Here is a 15,599-nt window from a genome sequence, read left to right on the forward strand (position 1 = left end):
CGTCAGTGCCTGGCAAAGTTTCTGTTTTTAAAATAAAGTATTTATTTTATTTATGTCAGTTTTGAGGTTTGAACTTGGGTCCTGTTCCTGAGCTCTTTTGCTCAAGGCTAATGCTTTATCACTTTGAATCATAGGTCTACTTTGGTTTTTGGGTGGTTATTGGAGTTAAGAGTCTCAGAGGGACTTTTCTGCCTGGGCTGGCTTGGAACCATGATCCTCAGATGTCATCCTCCTGAGTAGCTAGGATTATAGGCGTGAGTCACCAGCACCTAGTGCATATTGTAAATATTAGATCTCGAGGCATGCTTCAAGTGGTGAAGTGTCCAAATAAGCTTCCCTATCTTCCTAGTACACAGACTTGTTCTTGGAACTGGTCATTCTGTTCATTTTAACAGTTAACTAACAAAAACAACTGTTTTCTAGGCAGTCATTTAATACGTTACTTATTTAACTTTGGTCAGTTGTGAGGCTTAAAGTTAGGGCCTGGGTGCTGTCCCTGAGTTTTCTATGTTCAAGGCTAGTGCCCTACCACTTTGAGCCACAATGCCACTTCAGGTTTTCTGGTGGTTAATTGTAAAAGTCTCATGGACTTCCCTGCTTCCCCCTGGCTTCAGAATTCAATGCTCAGATCCTTGGCCTCCTCAGTATCTAGGATTATAGGCAGCACCTAGTTAGCTCCTTGATAATTCTTGTCACTGGTTTAAATTTGTTGCTTGAAATGTGTCTTTATCACTTCACTTCTGTATCAGCAGCTTACAATTTCTGTTATTTTAAATTTCCATTTGGTAACATGGGTTCTGGGACGAACATGAACCTTAAGAGTCCAGCAACTCAGAAGTTTTGGACAAGTTTCTCATTTTATATTTCTTTTCTTCCTGTCCTGGGACTTGAGAGGCTATGAGTGCTTTCCCTGAGCTTTTGTACTCAAGGCTTAGTACTCTTACCACTTGACCACAGCTCTACTTCCACTTTTTTGCTGGTTAGCTGGAGATTAGAGTCTCTAATTAGTCTGAGTTAGAACCTCAGTCTCAGCCTTCTGAGTAGCTAGGAGACATTACCACCACCACCACCACCACCACCACCACCAACTCCACCAACCACCACCACCACCACCACCACCACCACCACCACCACCACCACCACCACCACCATCATCACAATCATCAAACAAAATAGCCCATAAGATCTTTTTGTGTGTTTGCTGGTCCTGGGGCTTAAACTCAAGGCCTGGGCACTGAACCTGAGCTTTTGTGCACAAGGCTAGGCTCTACTATTTAAACCACAGTTCTATTTTAGGATTTTTAGTGGTTAATTGGAGTCTCTCAGACTTTGCTATCAGACCTGGCTTTGAAGCATTATCCTCTTCAGCCTCTTGAGTAGCTAGAATTACAGGTGTCAGCCATTGGCACCCAGCCATAGAATCTTTAATTTTAATTTTAATTTTTTTTGGCCAGTCCTGGGCTTTGGACTCAGGGCCTGAGCACTGGCCTGGCTTCTTCCCGCTCAAAGCTAGCACTCTGCCCCCTGAGCCACAGCGCCCCTTCTGGCCGTTTTCCATATATGTGGTGCTGGGGAATCGAACCGAGAGTTTCATGTGTAGGAGGCAAGCACTCTTGCCACTAGGCCATATCCCCAGCCCCTAGAATCTTTAATTTGATCTGCCTTTGGACTAGCAGAACTATGACAGCTCTGTAACAAGCCTTCTGCCACCAGGTTCTAAGCAGTGTGGTCATTGAATGCTAAGAGGTTAGCTCAGACCATACTCCCTGGGAGTTAGTACTTTATCAAATCTGTTATGGACCTGTTGTATGCCAGCTTTGGTTTTAGGCCCTGTGGATGGCAAGGTGATAATAAGCAGGTACATAAAAATGTGTCAACATTACATAAAGGGCATTTCATGGAAGAAGTGAACAGAATAATTTATAAGGCAAAGTCACTCAGTTTCTGAGACTCTTTCTGAGGCTTGAAGGATGAGGAGACTCAAAAGCACTCATCTTGTCCTAGTAAGGGAAGGTGTAGGAGACTGACGATGCTGGAGTAGGGGAGCCTGGATGCCTTTGGAAGGATAAGCAGAAACTGGTGCAGGCTGGCAGGTCAAGGCTTTGTTCTTAGTGCAGTAGTGTAAACTGGTTTGATAGAATACCCATCTTGGATGCTTTCTAATTTAGCTGTTGTGGAAGCACTTGAGAGACCCAAATGACATCTTTAATTGTAGTGAATTCGAAAAAGGATTTCTGTATTAACTGCACAGTGTGAAGCCTGAACAGTTGTCAGGAATATAGGTGGCTCTCTTCTCTGCAACACAAAATGAATGTTGGAATGACTTGAGTAGCAACAGGAGGTATTTGTGTTGGGGACAAAAGTACTCCTGCCTCTAAAATGAGCTGAATTCTTTTGTGTATCTGCTAGTACTAGGCCTTGAACTCAGGCCTTTGTACTTTTTGCTTAACTTTTTCACTCAAGGTTGGTACCTGCCACTTGAACCACAGCTGCATTTCCAGCCTTTGGGTCATTAGTTGAAGCTAAGAGTCTCACAAGCTTTCTTACACCAGCTGGCTTTGACCCAGGAACCTCAGATTTCAGCCTCCTGAGTAACTAGGATTACAGACAGGAATCACTAGTGCCTGTCTGAGCCAATATTTTAGGTAGGAAAGGGTATTCATCAGATTATGTCTCTTTAGTTCTGAGTTGAGGTTATGTGTCAAAACCTGTGCATAGCCATCTACTTTTAGCTGCTGATTCAACTCTAGATTAGACAAGTGAAGTGTGATTGGAATTACATGACTTCTCACCAACTTCTTTTCATAGAGCCAGCTGCTGCTGTTCTGTTCCTCTTCCAAGGCTTGATTGATGAATTTTATTTTATTTTGTTTATTTTTTGCCAGTCCTGGAGCTTGAACTCACAGCCTGGGCACTGTCCCTTGAGCTGCTTTTGCTCAAGGTTAGCATTGAGCCACAATACAACTTCTAGCCTTTTCTGTTTGTGATACTAAGGAATTGAACCCAGGGCTTCATGCGTGCTGGGCAAGCACTCTACCACTAAGCCACATTCCCAGCCTGATTGTTGCATTCTTGTATGTCCTCATAATATCCTGGGTGCTGGGAAACTGGGTTCTTGCTCTGTTTCCCACAGAAAGTTAGCACAACTTTGGAAAAGCTTAAATAAGATGACCTTCCTGGTTTCTTGGTCCTGTTAACTCAGGCCATAATGAAATGCCCTTCCCCTCTGAAGTCCTAGCATATGTCTGCCACTGCACTTCACCACTTTTATAGCTCTGTGGAGTGGTTGAGCAACTTTCCCCCCCTGTGGATACATACTTTATCAATACAAAATGAAATCACACTATGTATGTTTTTATTTTAGACAAACATGTATGGGCATGCTGGTCTTGGGACTTGAACTCGGCCTGGTTTAGCAACTTTATCTTGGTGGATTTTTTTTTTTTTGTAAGGTTTCAATCGAACCGAGTTCACAAGTATAACTGTTCAGTTAGTGGGTTGACAGGCTATACTCAGTCAGGACAGGATGTCCCTTTTTTCTGCATTTGACTTCTCATCTTTAAAGAGACTGGACCAGCTTCTTCATATTGATCCATTGGGCAGGGTAAGAGAAGCATTTTATCCAGCCTTCAATTGCTTTGAATTTGCTAATACTAAATTGCCCAAAATAGGTGATAACAGCCCAGATCTAATATGAATGTGAAAAGGTACACTCCACAAAAACATGCACTGTGAAGCATAGTTCTTTTTTTTTTTTTTTTTTTGGCCAGTCCTGGGGCTTGGACTCAGGGCCTGAGCACTGTCCCTGGCTTCTTTTTTTTTTTGCTCAAGGCTAGCACTTTGCCACTTGAGCCACAGCGCCACTTCTGGCTGTTTTCTGTATATGTGGTGCTGGGGAATTGAACCCAGGGCCTCATGTATACGAGGCAGGCACTCTTGCCACTAGGCCATATTCCCAGCCTGAAGCATAGTTCATAAAGGTCTTTAATTTAGCAATCTATACACACCTTCATGCTAAATTAACCTGTCTTCTCCAGGGAGGATTTCCTAATTGGCTTTGTTCAAAATCTTGTTATAGATATGTTTGGAATTGTCAATCTCATATGCTCATGATGAAGTTCATTGGGACTGAACAAGTTTTGGTTCAAAGAATTAGAACATCTGGGTAAAAGATACTGAATTAGACTAAGGTTAATCAAGATCTATTCCTCCCTATATCTGATCTTACTTTAAAATAACAAAATTGAAAACTGGTTGCCAATGGCTCATAGTTACTCAGGAGGCTGAGATCTGAGGATCATGGTTCAAACCCAATCCAGACAGGAAAGTCCATGAAATTCTTATCTCTAATTAACTACCAGAAAACTGGAATTGACACTGTGGCTCAAAGTGGAAAAGTACTAGCCTTGAGCACAAAAGCTTAGGGACAGTGCCTAGGCCTTGAGTTCAAGTCCCAGGATGGACACTCCCCCCGCCCCCCCCCCCCAAAAAAAATTTGAGAGTATGGTACTGTCTCCTTTAGGATTAGTGTTGTTTTCCATAAGTGAAATCACTTAAGAATGCTATTTGGTAATTGGTTATGAACCCACTGCTTTCACACTATTTGCAGATATGTGATAATAAACATTAGTGAACCATTTATCAGAGCTAATTTGTATTTTTTAACAGTGGCCTATAATGTTTAGTACCATGTTGAGATTATCTGTTTTGTTTTTGTTTTGTTTTAGCTCTTCAGAGAAGTAAGAATAATGAAGATTTTAAATCATCCAAACATAGGTATTTTCTGTTTTCTTTTGAGTACATTGGAGTCTTAAGTGCATTGTTTGAAAGTATATCATAAAACTAAATACGTATTCCTGAGCAGACTCCTCAGTCCTACTTCAGGTACACTTTTAATAACTAACACACACACACACACACACACACACACACACACACACACGGAGGGAGATGGAATATCACTTACATAATACTGACCCTACTGTGTACACCAAAAGTAAACATTTGATTCCACATATATTATAATATGACTCCTAAATGTAACTGCATTTTTTTTTTTTTTTTGCCAGTTCTGGGGCTTGAACTCAGGGCCTGAGCACACTGTCCCTGGCTTCTTTTTGCTCAAGGCTAGCACTCTACCACTTGAGCCACAGCGCCACTTCCGGCTTTTTCTATCTATGTGGTGCTGAGGAATCGAACCCAGGGCTTCATGTATATGAGGCAGGCATTTTACCACTAGGCCATATTCCCAGCCCTGTAACTGTGTTTTTATACACTAATATCTGTACAATCTGAAAATACTGTATTTTCAGGAATGAGTGAGGATTAATATGCAATGTTTAGGCTACCCTCAGGTACAAGAGTAGTAAATAACATGCAACCTCAGAAAGTTAAAAGGTTTTACAAAGCTGCTTAGTTTGATTATGTAATTCAACAATGGGTTTATTCCTTTGTCAGATCAGCTATCATCATTGAAAAGGCTGTATTGCTTTATATATTATTAAGAAAATGCTACCAAGCTATCATTCTTTTATCTAGAGCATATTAATTAAAATGATAGAAAACAAAATCATTTCAGAATCAAAGAAATACATGTTTGGAAAAAATTATTAAAATATAATAATGGTAGAAAACCTCCTTTCTTTGCATTTTAGCCTGTTTGAGATTTGTCAGTCAGATCTAGAGTTTAGTTTTTCACACACACATAAACGCACACTTTCTCTTTCTTTCTCCCTCTCTAATGCTCAGAACATTTTTTTATGATTTATCTTATGACCTTTTTTTTTGCTTCATGTGGTACTGAGGGATTGAACCCAGGACCTCATGTGTGCTGGGCCAGCACTCTACTACTAAGCCACAATCCCAGTCCATGATTCTTTTTTTTTTTTTTTAAATGTAGTGTTGGTTTCAGACCAACACCATAAGGCTTTGAGCTTGCTAGGCAAGCACTTTTCCATTGAGCTACAGGATAGGCCATAGTTGGTTTATTTTAGCAGTGCTGGGATCAAACCCAGGGCCTTGGGCCTGGCGAGGTAAGTTCTTTACCACTGAGTTACATATTCAACTCCAGAACTAAAGTTAAACTCTACTTAAATTATACCTTGATTTAGAGTTCTATGTTTACTGGTTTATTTTGCTTATAGAATGAATTTTTTTGAACTAAGGTTCTGAGCCTTGTTTCTGAAAAGGCTAGCTCTCTACCACTTGAGCCATAGATTCCTCCACTTCCAGCTTTCTGTGGTTAATTGGAGATATGAGTCTTACAGACTTATCTTCCTGGGCTGGCTTTGAGCCTTAATTCTTAGATCTCAGCCTCCTTAGTTGGTAGGATTACAGGCATGAGCTACCTGCACCTTGCTCAGAATGAATTTTTCAGAAATTTGTTTTCCATTATGATGATTGCATTGGTATGTTTTAATTTTGTTTTTATGTTGCTTATTTACCAACACACATAATGTAAGTGGGCTTTCCTGATAATCCGGGAGGAATAATGTGAAAATTTTATTCATTGGTTCATCAAATATTTGTTAGTTGTTCTATCAAGTTCTTTATTTCGCTTGATACTTTACTAAAGCATCAGAAAGACGTCTGAAATATGAAGAGCTGTCATTATCCCCTTCCTTTCTGGGGTAAATTTAATTTTAAATGAAGTATTCATAAAATTAAGTAGATTTGAAAAATGGTAAGTAGGTAGCTTCAGATTTACTTTCATTTCAATCATAAAGATATATTTCTTAAGTAGTATGGCATATAAGTGCTAATTTATATTTATGCTAGCAACCCATGTAGCAAAATTTCACTGACCTTCTCAAAAAAAAATTTTTAAGTGTTTTTCAGCTGAGTGCGAGTGAAGTTTACTTGCTGGGTCTGGAGCCTGGCTCAAGTGGTAGAATAAGTGCTATCTACCATGAGGTCCTGAGTTCAACCTCCCCATGTACCAGCCTCCCAGAAAAGTTCTTTTCAATTTACTTAGTTGTCATATATTTATTTCCCTTTAATTTTTTCCATTTCTGGCCCTAGAATAGTATGAAAGGAGCCTTGTTCTTGGAGAGTTGTAATAAGTTCCCCAAGCAACAAAGGTCTCAGGTGGGATCACTTCTTTAAAACCATGGCAACGAGTAATAGGGTTCACGCTTAGTTGCAGGAGTGAAGTGGGTCTGGGCCATCACTGCTGGCTAAGGGAAGTAAGAGCCAGGGGTGAGCTGCTGAGGGCTGCTGGCCAGCCACGGTACATCAAGGACAGTGAGAAGAATAGAGGAAGTAAGAACACATAGACGGGGCCACACTGCTGAGAACATTCTGGCATCCAGAAATAACACTGAGTTTTGTGACATCCCTCACTTTTACAAAATGTTTTCTGTTGTACTATATGATTTTTTTTTTTTTTTTTTGCCAGCCCTGGGCCTTGGACTCAGGGCCAGAGCATTGTCCCTGGCTTCTTTTTTTTTGCTCAAGGCCAGCACTCTACCACTTGAGCCACAGCACCACTTCTGACTTTTTCTGTATATGTGGTGCTGGGGAATCAAACCCAGGGCTTCATGTATATGAGGCAAGCACTCTTGCCACTAGGCCATATTCCCAGCCCTACTATACGATTTTTTAAAAATTCTCTAGAAGTGTTTTTTATTGGGCTAGTATTCAAAAACTGTTAATAGAGAAAAGTTGCTTTTCTTAGTATATATGTACATGGGTTGATATGTGCATAGTTAAACCTGCAGACATTTTTTTTTCTTTTCCTCTCTCCCAGTGAAATTGTTTGAAGTCATTGAAACTGAAAAAACACTCTACTTAATCATGGAATATGCAAGTGGAGGTAAGCATGTATCTTTTTTCCCCTTCTTCCCTTTCAGAAGATTGCATAGACAAACTATCCGTATGGATAACTGTTAACAGTTTCATGTAAATCCAGAATCTTAATGCACTAGTGAAGTAAAAAAAGCTGGTGTTTATTTAGCATTTCTGTGGGTTGCAGTGTTATACTGTTAACATCATTAACTAATAAATTTTCAAATATGTGGATTTTGGCTTTGGTGTAAAATAGATATCACATAAATGTTACCATTTGAACTGTTTCCAAGTGTGTAGTTCAGTGCCTTTAAGTTTGTTCACACGTACAACTCTCCCCACCATCCATCTCTAGAAATTGTGTTAAACTGAAGCTGTGTGCACATTAAATCCTAACTGCTCATTTGCATCTTCCTCAGCTCCTGGAAGCCACCATTTTGTCTCTCAATTTAATTACTTAGGTACTGAATAGACTAGGAATCATACAGTATTTGTCTTTTTTGCCTGGCATTTTCACTTAGCATAATGTCTTTGAAGTAACCTGTTTTTGTGGCATGTGCTGTTATTTCCTTCATTTTTGTTACATTTTGTTTATTCCAAGTATTAGGCTTATTGTGTTGGGAGTAAATGTGTGCTGTATGTTAGAAGCTTTTCTTACTAGATTTTAATGTCACTGGACATTATTTGTCATGGACAAAAATGATGGCTACAGAACATAATTACTGTATTTTTCTTAAAATGAAAATTAAGGTCTGGTAGTTATCTGTATTGATTCTCACTGTGGAGGTCAGCAGCTTGCTTGATCACCTTTTCATGTTCTCTTCCTCTAGCACCGTGCTACACACATAGCAGACACTCAATAGATTAAGAATAAGGCATTTGCAAAATATAAACTTCTGGAGAAGCTTCCTATAATATTGTAGTTTTGTCTTATTATTATGATTTTTGTTTTCTTTTTGGGTTAGTCGTGGGGCATGAACTCTGGGCCTAGATGCTGTCCCTGAGTTCTTCAGCTCAAGGCTAGTTAGTGCTCTGCCACTTGAGCCACAGTGCCACTTCTAGTTTTCAGGTGGTTCATTGGAGATAAAAGTCTCACAGACTTTCCTGCCCAGGCTGGATTTGAACCTTGGTCCTCAGATCTTAGCCTACTGAGTAGCTAGGATTACTTTTATATCTAGGTTATAAAACTTGAAGGAAGAAAGTTGAATCATACCTCATTGTGGTGAGTTAACTATTAGTAGAGAGAGTATGCCTGTTTTGGAGAAGAATGAGTTTATATATAATAGGCAAACCTCTGAAACCTTTTATACTCCTGATTCATAATTGGCTGTGTATTATTTATTTATTTAGCCAGTTCTGGTGCTTGAACTCAGGGCCTGAGCACACTGTCCCTGGCTTCTTTTTGCTCAAGGCTAGCTAGCACTCTGCTACTTGAGCCACAGCGCCACTTCTCGCCGTTTTCTATATATGTGGTGCTGAGGAATCGAACCCAGGGCTTCATGTATACGAGGCAAGCACTTGGCCACTAGGCCATATTCCCAGCCCTGTATTTATTTATTTTTGCCAGTCCTGGGGCTTGAACTCAGGGCCTGAGCACTGTCCCTGGCTTCCTTTTGCTTAAGGCTAGCACTCTACCACTTGAGCCACAGCGCCACTTCTGGCATTTTCTGTTTATGTGATGCTGAGGAATCGAACCCAGGGCTTCATGCATACTCTTGCCACTAGGCCATATTCCCAGCCCTCAGCCTTCAGCTCTGCATTTTATATTTTAAATGCATAGTTTTGAGAATTTAGTTGGGATTTTCAAACTTAAGGAGCAATAGAACTTAAGGTTAATGCAGAACCAAAAATCTGCATGAGGGCTGGGGATATGGCCTAGTGGCAAGAGTGCTTGCCTTGTATACATGAGGCCCTGGGTTCAATTCCCCAGCACCATATATACAAAAAATGGCCAGAAGTGGCGCTGTGGCTCAAGTGGCAGAGTGCTAGCCTGGAGCAAAAAGAAGCCAGGGACAGTGCTCAGGCCCTGAGTCCAAGGCCCAAGACTGGCACACACACAAAAAAAAAATCTGCATGAAATTCCAATACTCATCCTATGTGAAGCAACGCAGTGTAGTGTTCCTTCGTAACTTCCTTGTGTATGTTACCTCTGCTATGGTTGAGGTGCTTGTTTTCAAGCATCCTGTTTTTCACAGTGCCTCTGTAGTGTGCTTGGCCGGTGAGGAACTTTTGCCCTAGGGGAAGCAGAGGCTAATAAGGCTTACTGCAGTCTCTCACTGCCAGATCTGAAGCATGGCCTTTGGACAGTATGGAACCTTTCTGGTTTATCAGTCTACTATTGCTTTCTGTTCCTCTCTGTCTTAGAGGCCCACACCATAAGGATTACTTTTATATAAGGCAAGACAGAAATGGGTGAGAAGAATCCCAAGTTTAACAGAAAGATGATGCGTAAGCTGGATGCTGGTGGCTCAGACCTGCCATGCTAACTACTCAGGATGCTGAGATCTGAGGAACAAGGTTCCAAGTCAGCATGGGCAGGAAAGTCTGTGAGACTCTTGTTTCCAGTTAACCACCAGAGAACCAGAAGTGGGCTGTGGCTTCAAGTGGTAAACACTAGCCTTGAGCAAAAAGCTCAGTAACAGAGCCCAGGTGCTAAGTTCAAGCTCTATGACTGACCAAAAAAGAAGAACATGGGTAAATTAAGGCAGCCCTCACTAGCCATGTGATTTGAAAATTTGGCTGGCTGAGGGTTGAGAATGTGGCATAGTACTGTGCTTCTTGAGTAACAAACCAAGGACCTCTGTTCAGACTTCCATGTCAGAGTAAAAAATAATGTCCAGCTAGCTGGTCTTAACTGTGGGTGTTCTAACACAGCCCTTAACATTATACCTTAAGGAATGGGGGTGGTGTTTACTGTCTCAGATGGTTTGTATGGTTTTGATGGTACTGGGATTTGAACTCTGGGCCTTGCTGTTTACTATTCAAGTGCTCCACCACTGAGCCATGTTTCTAGCTGATTTTCATGGGTTATTTTTAGAATAGTCTCCCTTCCTGCCCTTGTTGGCTTCCCATAGTTATCACAGAATCACAGACATGTACCATTGTCCAGCCTCTCTTTGTTGAGACAGTCTCAAGCAAGGACCTTTCTACCCAAGCTGGACTACAACTGTGTAATCCGCCCATTCCCAACTTCCCATAAAGCTTGGGATGACAGGCACAAACCACTTTGCCCAGCTATAGTTTGAGAAAGGGGTCTTATGAGTTACTCTACTCAGGCTGTCCTCAAACCACGATACTCCTGTTCTCATCCTCTCAGGTAGCTAGGATTGGAAGTACGATCCACTGACACCCAAGCTGGACTGTGTGTTATAATCAGCTCAGGGAAGCACGGTCTGTCATACAGATAACAAAAAGCTTCATTAAACTGACTGTTCTTGCTGGGCACTGGTAGCTCACATCTATAACCTAGCTACTGGGGAGGGTGAGATCTGAGGATTGAGGCTTAAAGCCAGCCCAGGCAGGAAAGTCCATGAGACTCTTAACCTCCAGTTAGCCACCGGAGAACTGTGGCGCCTTGGGCAAAAAAGCTCTGGGATGGGGGCTCTGACCCCAAGGAAATAAATAAAATAGACAGTTCTTTTTTTCCCCCAGCTTGATAACTTTTGATGTAGTAGAGTCATAGCATTTTAGAATTACTTAGAAATCATCCAGGGCAGCTGTCTATGTTTTACAGGTGAAATTAAGGTTAAGGCTTAGAAAGGTTGTCATGTACAAGGGGTTCCATAACTAGTTGTTTGCAGGACCTACATAAGAACCATTGGCTTCCTGAACTACACATCCAGTGTCACCCCCATCCAACCCTGCCCTTGGGAAGGGTGCCATTCTTCTTTCTCCTGGTAAATAGCCTTTAGAGGGTTTTGGTTCAGTTTTTTTCAGTTGCTTAATCTGAATGTTAATACGTTTTTAATAAGGAAAAAGAAATCTGGGTTAAATTTCTGGTTTCAAAGTTTGGTGATTGTGAGTTGCTTTATGGTTCCAGAAATCTCTTAAGAGGCTTACTTGCATGTAAATTTTTAGAAATAGTTTTAAGTTATGTTAAGAGACTTGAACTTTATTTGTGCTCTTTGCAGCAGAAATTGGTCTTCAGCATCCACTAGTATTTTAAGTTAAACTTCCTTTTTTTTTTTGCCAGTCCTGGGCTTGGACTCAGGGCCTGAGCACTGTCTCTGGCTTCTTTTTGCTCAAGGCTAGCACTCTGCCACTTGAGCCACAGCGCCACTTCTGGCCGTTTTCTATACATGTGGTGCTGGGGAATCGAACTCAGGGCTTCATGTATGTGAGGCAAGCACTCTTGCTACTAGGCCATATTCCCAGCCCTAAGTTAAACTTCTTTCAGTAAATATTCACATATCTCTAGTTGTTTTCTAGTTAGTATTGGTATCACTTGCTTCTCTGAAGATACATAGGTCATTTATTTAGAAAATGCTACACGAAACTAGATTTCATGACACTCACCTGTCTGTAATCCAGCGCTTGGGAGATGGAAGAACAGTTTGATACCAGCCTGGACTACAGTGGAAGACCCTGTTGAGAGTTGGGAAGGGATGGAGGGAGACCCAGCTTTTGCTTATACTTCATCATAATTAAAAGGCATTGTATAGGCCAGGCACCAGTGGCTCATGCCTGTAATCCTAGCTACTCAGGAGGCCGAGATCTGAGGATCATGGTTCAAAAACAGCCCACACAGGAATGTTGGTGAGACTCTTATCTCCTAATTAACCCCAGTAAAACTGGAAGTAGCACTGTAGCTCAAAGTGGTGGAGCACTAGCCTTGAGCTGAAAAGCTCCGGGACACCACCCAGGCCCTGAGTTCAAGCCCCACAACCCACCCCCACAAAAGGATTTTGAGGTGGGAATGTGGCTTAGTAGTAGAGTGCTTGCCTAGCATGCATGAAGCCCTGGATTCTATTCCTTAATACCACATAAACAGAAAAGGCTGGAAGGTGCACTGTGTCTCAAGTCAAGTGTTAGAGCATGAGCCTTGAGCACAGAGAGGTTCAAGGACAGTGCGCCCAGGCCCAGGCCCAGAGTTCAAGCCCCAGGACTGGCCCAAAAGAGGGAGGGGAGCATTATATAGTATAAATTAACATATCTGCTTCTTTTTTTTTTTTGCCAGTCCTGAGGCTTGAACTCAGGGCCTGGGCTCTGTCTCTGTGAGCCTCTCTGTGCTCTCAAGGCTAGCTCACTTACCTTGTCCCCTCCTGTGGTCAGCATAGGTATGCATGCATTCTTCCTTTTTCTTCCCTCTTTCTGTCTGCATAGACCCACTGACATTTAACATACTACTTGATTGTTAGGTTGTTTACCTCCCCTGCTAGAAGAGAAACTACAGGAAAGAGATTGTGCTTGTTCATTACTACATTTTCCACAGCTAAGAATCTTACCTGTCATTAGTAGGCACTCAACATGTGGCAAATAGCTGAATAATGAATGTACTCAAGAAATGTTTTGTGATTGTAATCTTATAAGAAGGGCATCTTTTTTTTAAACACAATTTAATCCATTTTTATTACCCAATTTTTACTCAAATGATTAAAAACACATACCCCTTAAAATGAAAGTTGTATAAACATGAGAATTTTTTTCCTTTCCCAGGATTTGAATTCAGAGCCTTATGCTTAGTAGGGTGGCACTCTACCACTCAAGCTACACTTCTACCTCCAGCCCTGATATATTTTTGGGGTTTTTGTTGTTGTTTTTATTTGTTTATTTTGGCCAGTCCTGGGCCTTGAACTCAGGGCCTGAGCACTGTCCCTGGCTTCTTTTTGCTCAAGGCTAGCACTCTACCACTTGAGCCACGGCGCCACTTCTTGCCGTTTTCTATATATGTGGTGCTGAGGAATCGAACCCAGGGCTTCATGTATATGAGGCAAGCACTCTTGCCACTAGGCCATATTCCCAGCCCGATTACTTGTTCTAATTGCTGTGGTTAGAAAAGGTCTCAAGGGGGCTGGGGATATAGCCTAGCGGCAAGAGTGCCTGCCTCGGATACACGAGGCCCTAGGTTCGATTCCCCAGCACCACATATACAGAAAACGGCCAGAAGTGGCGCTGTGGCTCAAGTGGCAGAGTGCTAGCCTTGAGCGGGAAGAAGCCAGGGACAGTGCTCAGGCCCTGAGTCCAAGGCCCAGGACTGGCAAAAAAAAAAAAAGAAAAGAAAAGGTCTCAAGGCTCAGGCCGCCTTGAATTCACTATGGTAGTTCAATCTGTCTGCAAATTCAAGGTCTTCCTGAGTGCTGAAATTATAGAGGTACTACCACCAAGTCCAGCTCAGGAATTTAAGGTTTTTTTTTTTTTTCTAGTTTAAGATTTTGTTGGTGGGCTGGAAATGTGGCTTAGTGATAGAGTGCTTGCCTCGCATGCATGAAGCCCTGGGTTCAATTCCTCCGTACCACATAAACAGAAAAAAAAACCAGAAATGGTGCTGTGGCACAAGTGGTAGAGTGCTTGCCTTTGTCAAAAGAAGTTCAGGGACAGTGTCCAGGCCCTGAGTTCAAGTCCCCAGAACTGGCAAAAATAAAAATAAAGGGGCTGGGGATATGGCCTAGTGGCAAGATTGCTTGCCTCATATACAAGAGGCCCTGGGTTCAGTTCCCCAGCACCACATATACAGGAAATGGCCAGAAGTGGCGCTGTGGCTCAAGTGGCAGAGTGCTAGCCTTGAGCCAAAAGAAGCCAGGGCCAGTGCTCAGGCCCTGAGTCCAAGGCCCAGGACTGGCAAAAATAAATAAATAAATAAATAAATTGTTATTGGTGAATTTAAATACTTTTAGTTAAACTTTATATTTAATTTAGTTCATATTCCACATATTCCTAACTTTATACCTATATTAAAAATTAAAGCATTGATAGAAGGAAACCTTAATTTATAGGAAAACTAATACTTAGAACTCCTGCTTACTTTTATTTCTCTCAATTATAGGTGAAGTATTTGACTATTTGGTTGCACATGGAAGAATGAAGGAAAAAGAAGCAAGAGCTAAATTTAGACAGGTATGATTTAATATATCTTCAGTTTGCTTATTTATTTAATTTTTTTTGCCAGTTCTGGGCCTTGGACTCAGGGCCTGAGCACTGTCCCTGGCTTCTTTTTGCTCAAGGCTAGCACTCTGCCACTTGAGCCACAGCGCCACTTCTGGCCGTTTTCTATATATATGGTGCCAGCGAATCGAACCCAGGGCTTCATGTATAGGAGGCAAACACTCTTGCCACTAGGCCATATTCCCAGCCCTCGCAGTTTGCTAATTTAATAAAGATACCTTTCTAAATCTAAAGTAAATAAGAGCTTGCTTTAAGAGTTTTCATAAGGCTACTTGGATGGAGCATGGATTGGCCATCCAGTTCAACTAAAGTGTGTTGCATAGATTTCCTGCCTGAGGCACTAAACAGTAACTGTCTTCCCTATTTGTAAATGATAGATCTCTCTCACTACTAACTTTTGGCATTTAAACTTGAAGAATCTAGTCTTTCGAAGACATTAAAACTTACTTCAGCATTTAGCAAGATAATGTAATCCCAATATTTACTCATAGTTTGTCTAGCACAAGCCCGGAGCAAATATAATTTATCAGTAACTTTTCTTCTTGCCTTCCTTTACTTCCTATTTAGAGACTCATTTTAATAAGCCATTCTTTTAAAATGAACCTATTACCTTGTGGTTTGTTAGGCTGGGACTCCTCTTCTTAAGCTATACTATACCCAGTCCTATATTTATTTAAATCTTGCCACAGCCTTATGAGTTGATAAAGATAGAA

General features: G+C 41.4%; 1 protein-coding gene across 5 annotated transcripts in view; it reads left to right on the forward strand.

Moving 5' to 3' along the window:
* Mark3 (microtubule affinity regulating kinase 3) overlaps positions 1-15,599 on the forward strand; it is a 68,999-nt gene that overhangs the window by 20,911 nt on the left and 32,489 nt on the right. For all 5 annotated transcript variants that reach the window (XM_048362968.1, XM_048362967.1, XM_048362964.1 and 2 more), the window contains 3 exons: positions 4,728-4,776; positions 7,748-7,813; positions 14,768-14,838. In XM_048362968.1, coding sequence (XP_048218925.1) covers positions 4,749-4,776; positions 7,748-7,813; positions 14,768-14,838 — 165 coding nt within the window. In that variant the 5' untranslated portion in view covers positions 4,728-4,748. The remainder of the gene's footprint in view (positions 1-4,727; positions 4,777-7,747; positions 7,814-14,767; positions 14,839-15,599) is intronic.

The sequence above is a fragment of the Perognathus longimembris genome, chromosome 14, assembly GCF_023159225.1.
Source record: "Perognathus longimembris pacificus isolate PPM17 chromosome 14, ASM2315922v1, whole genome shotgun sequence".
Taxonomy (NCBI): Eukaryota; Metazoa; Chordata; class Mammalia; order Rodentia; family Heteromyidae; genus Perognathus; species Perognathus longimembris.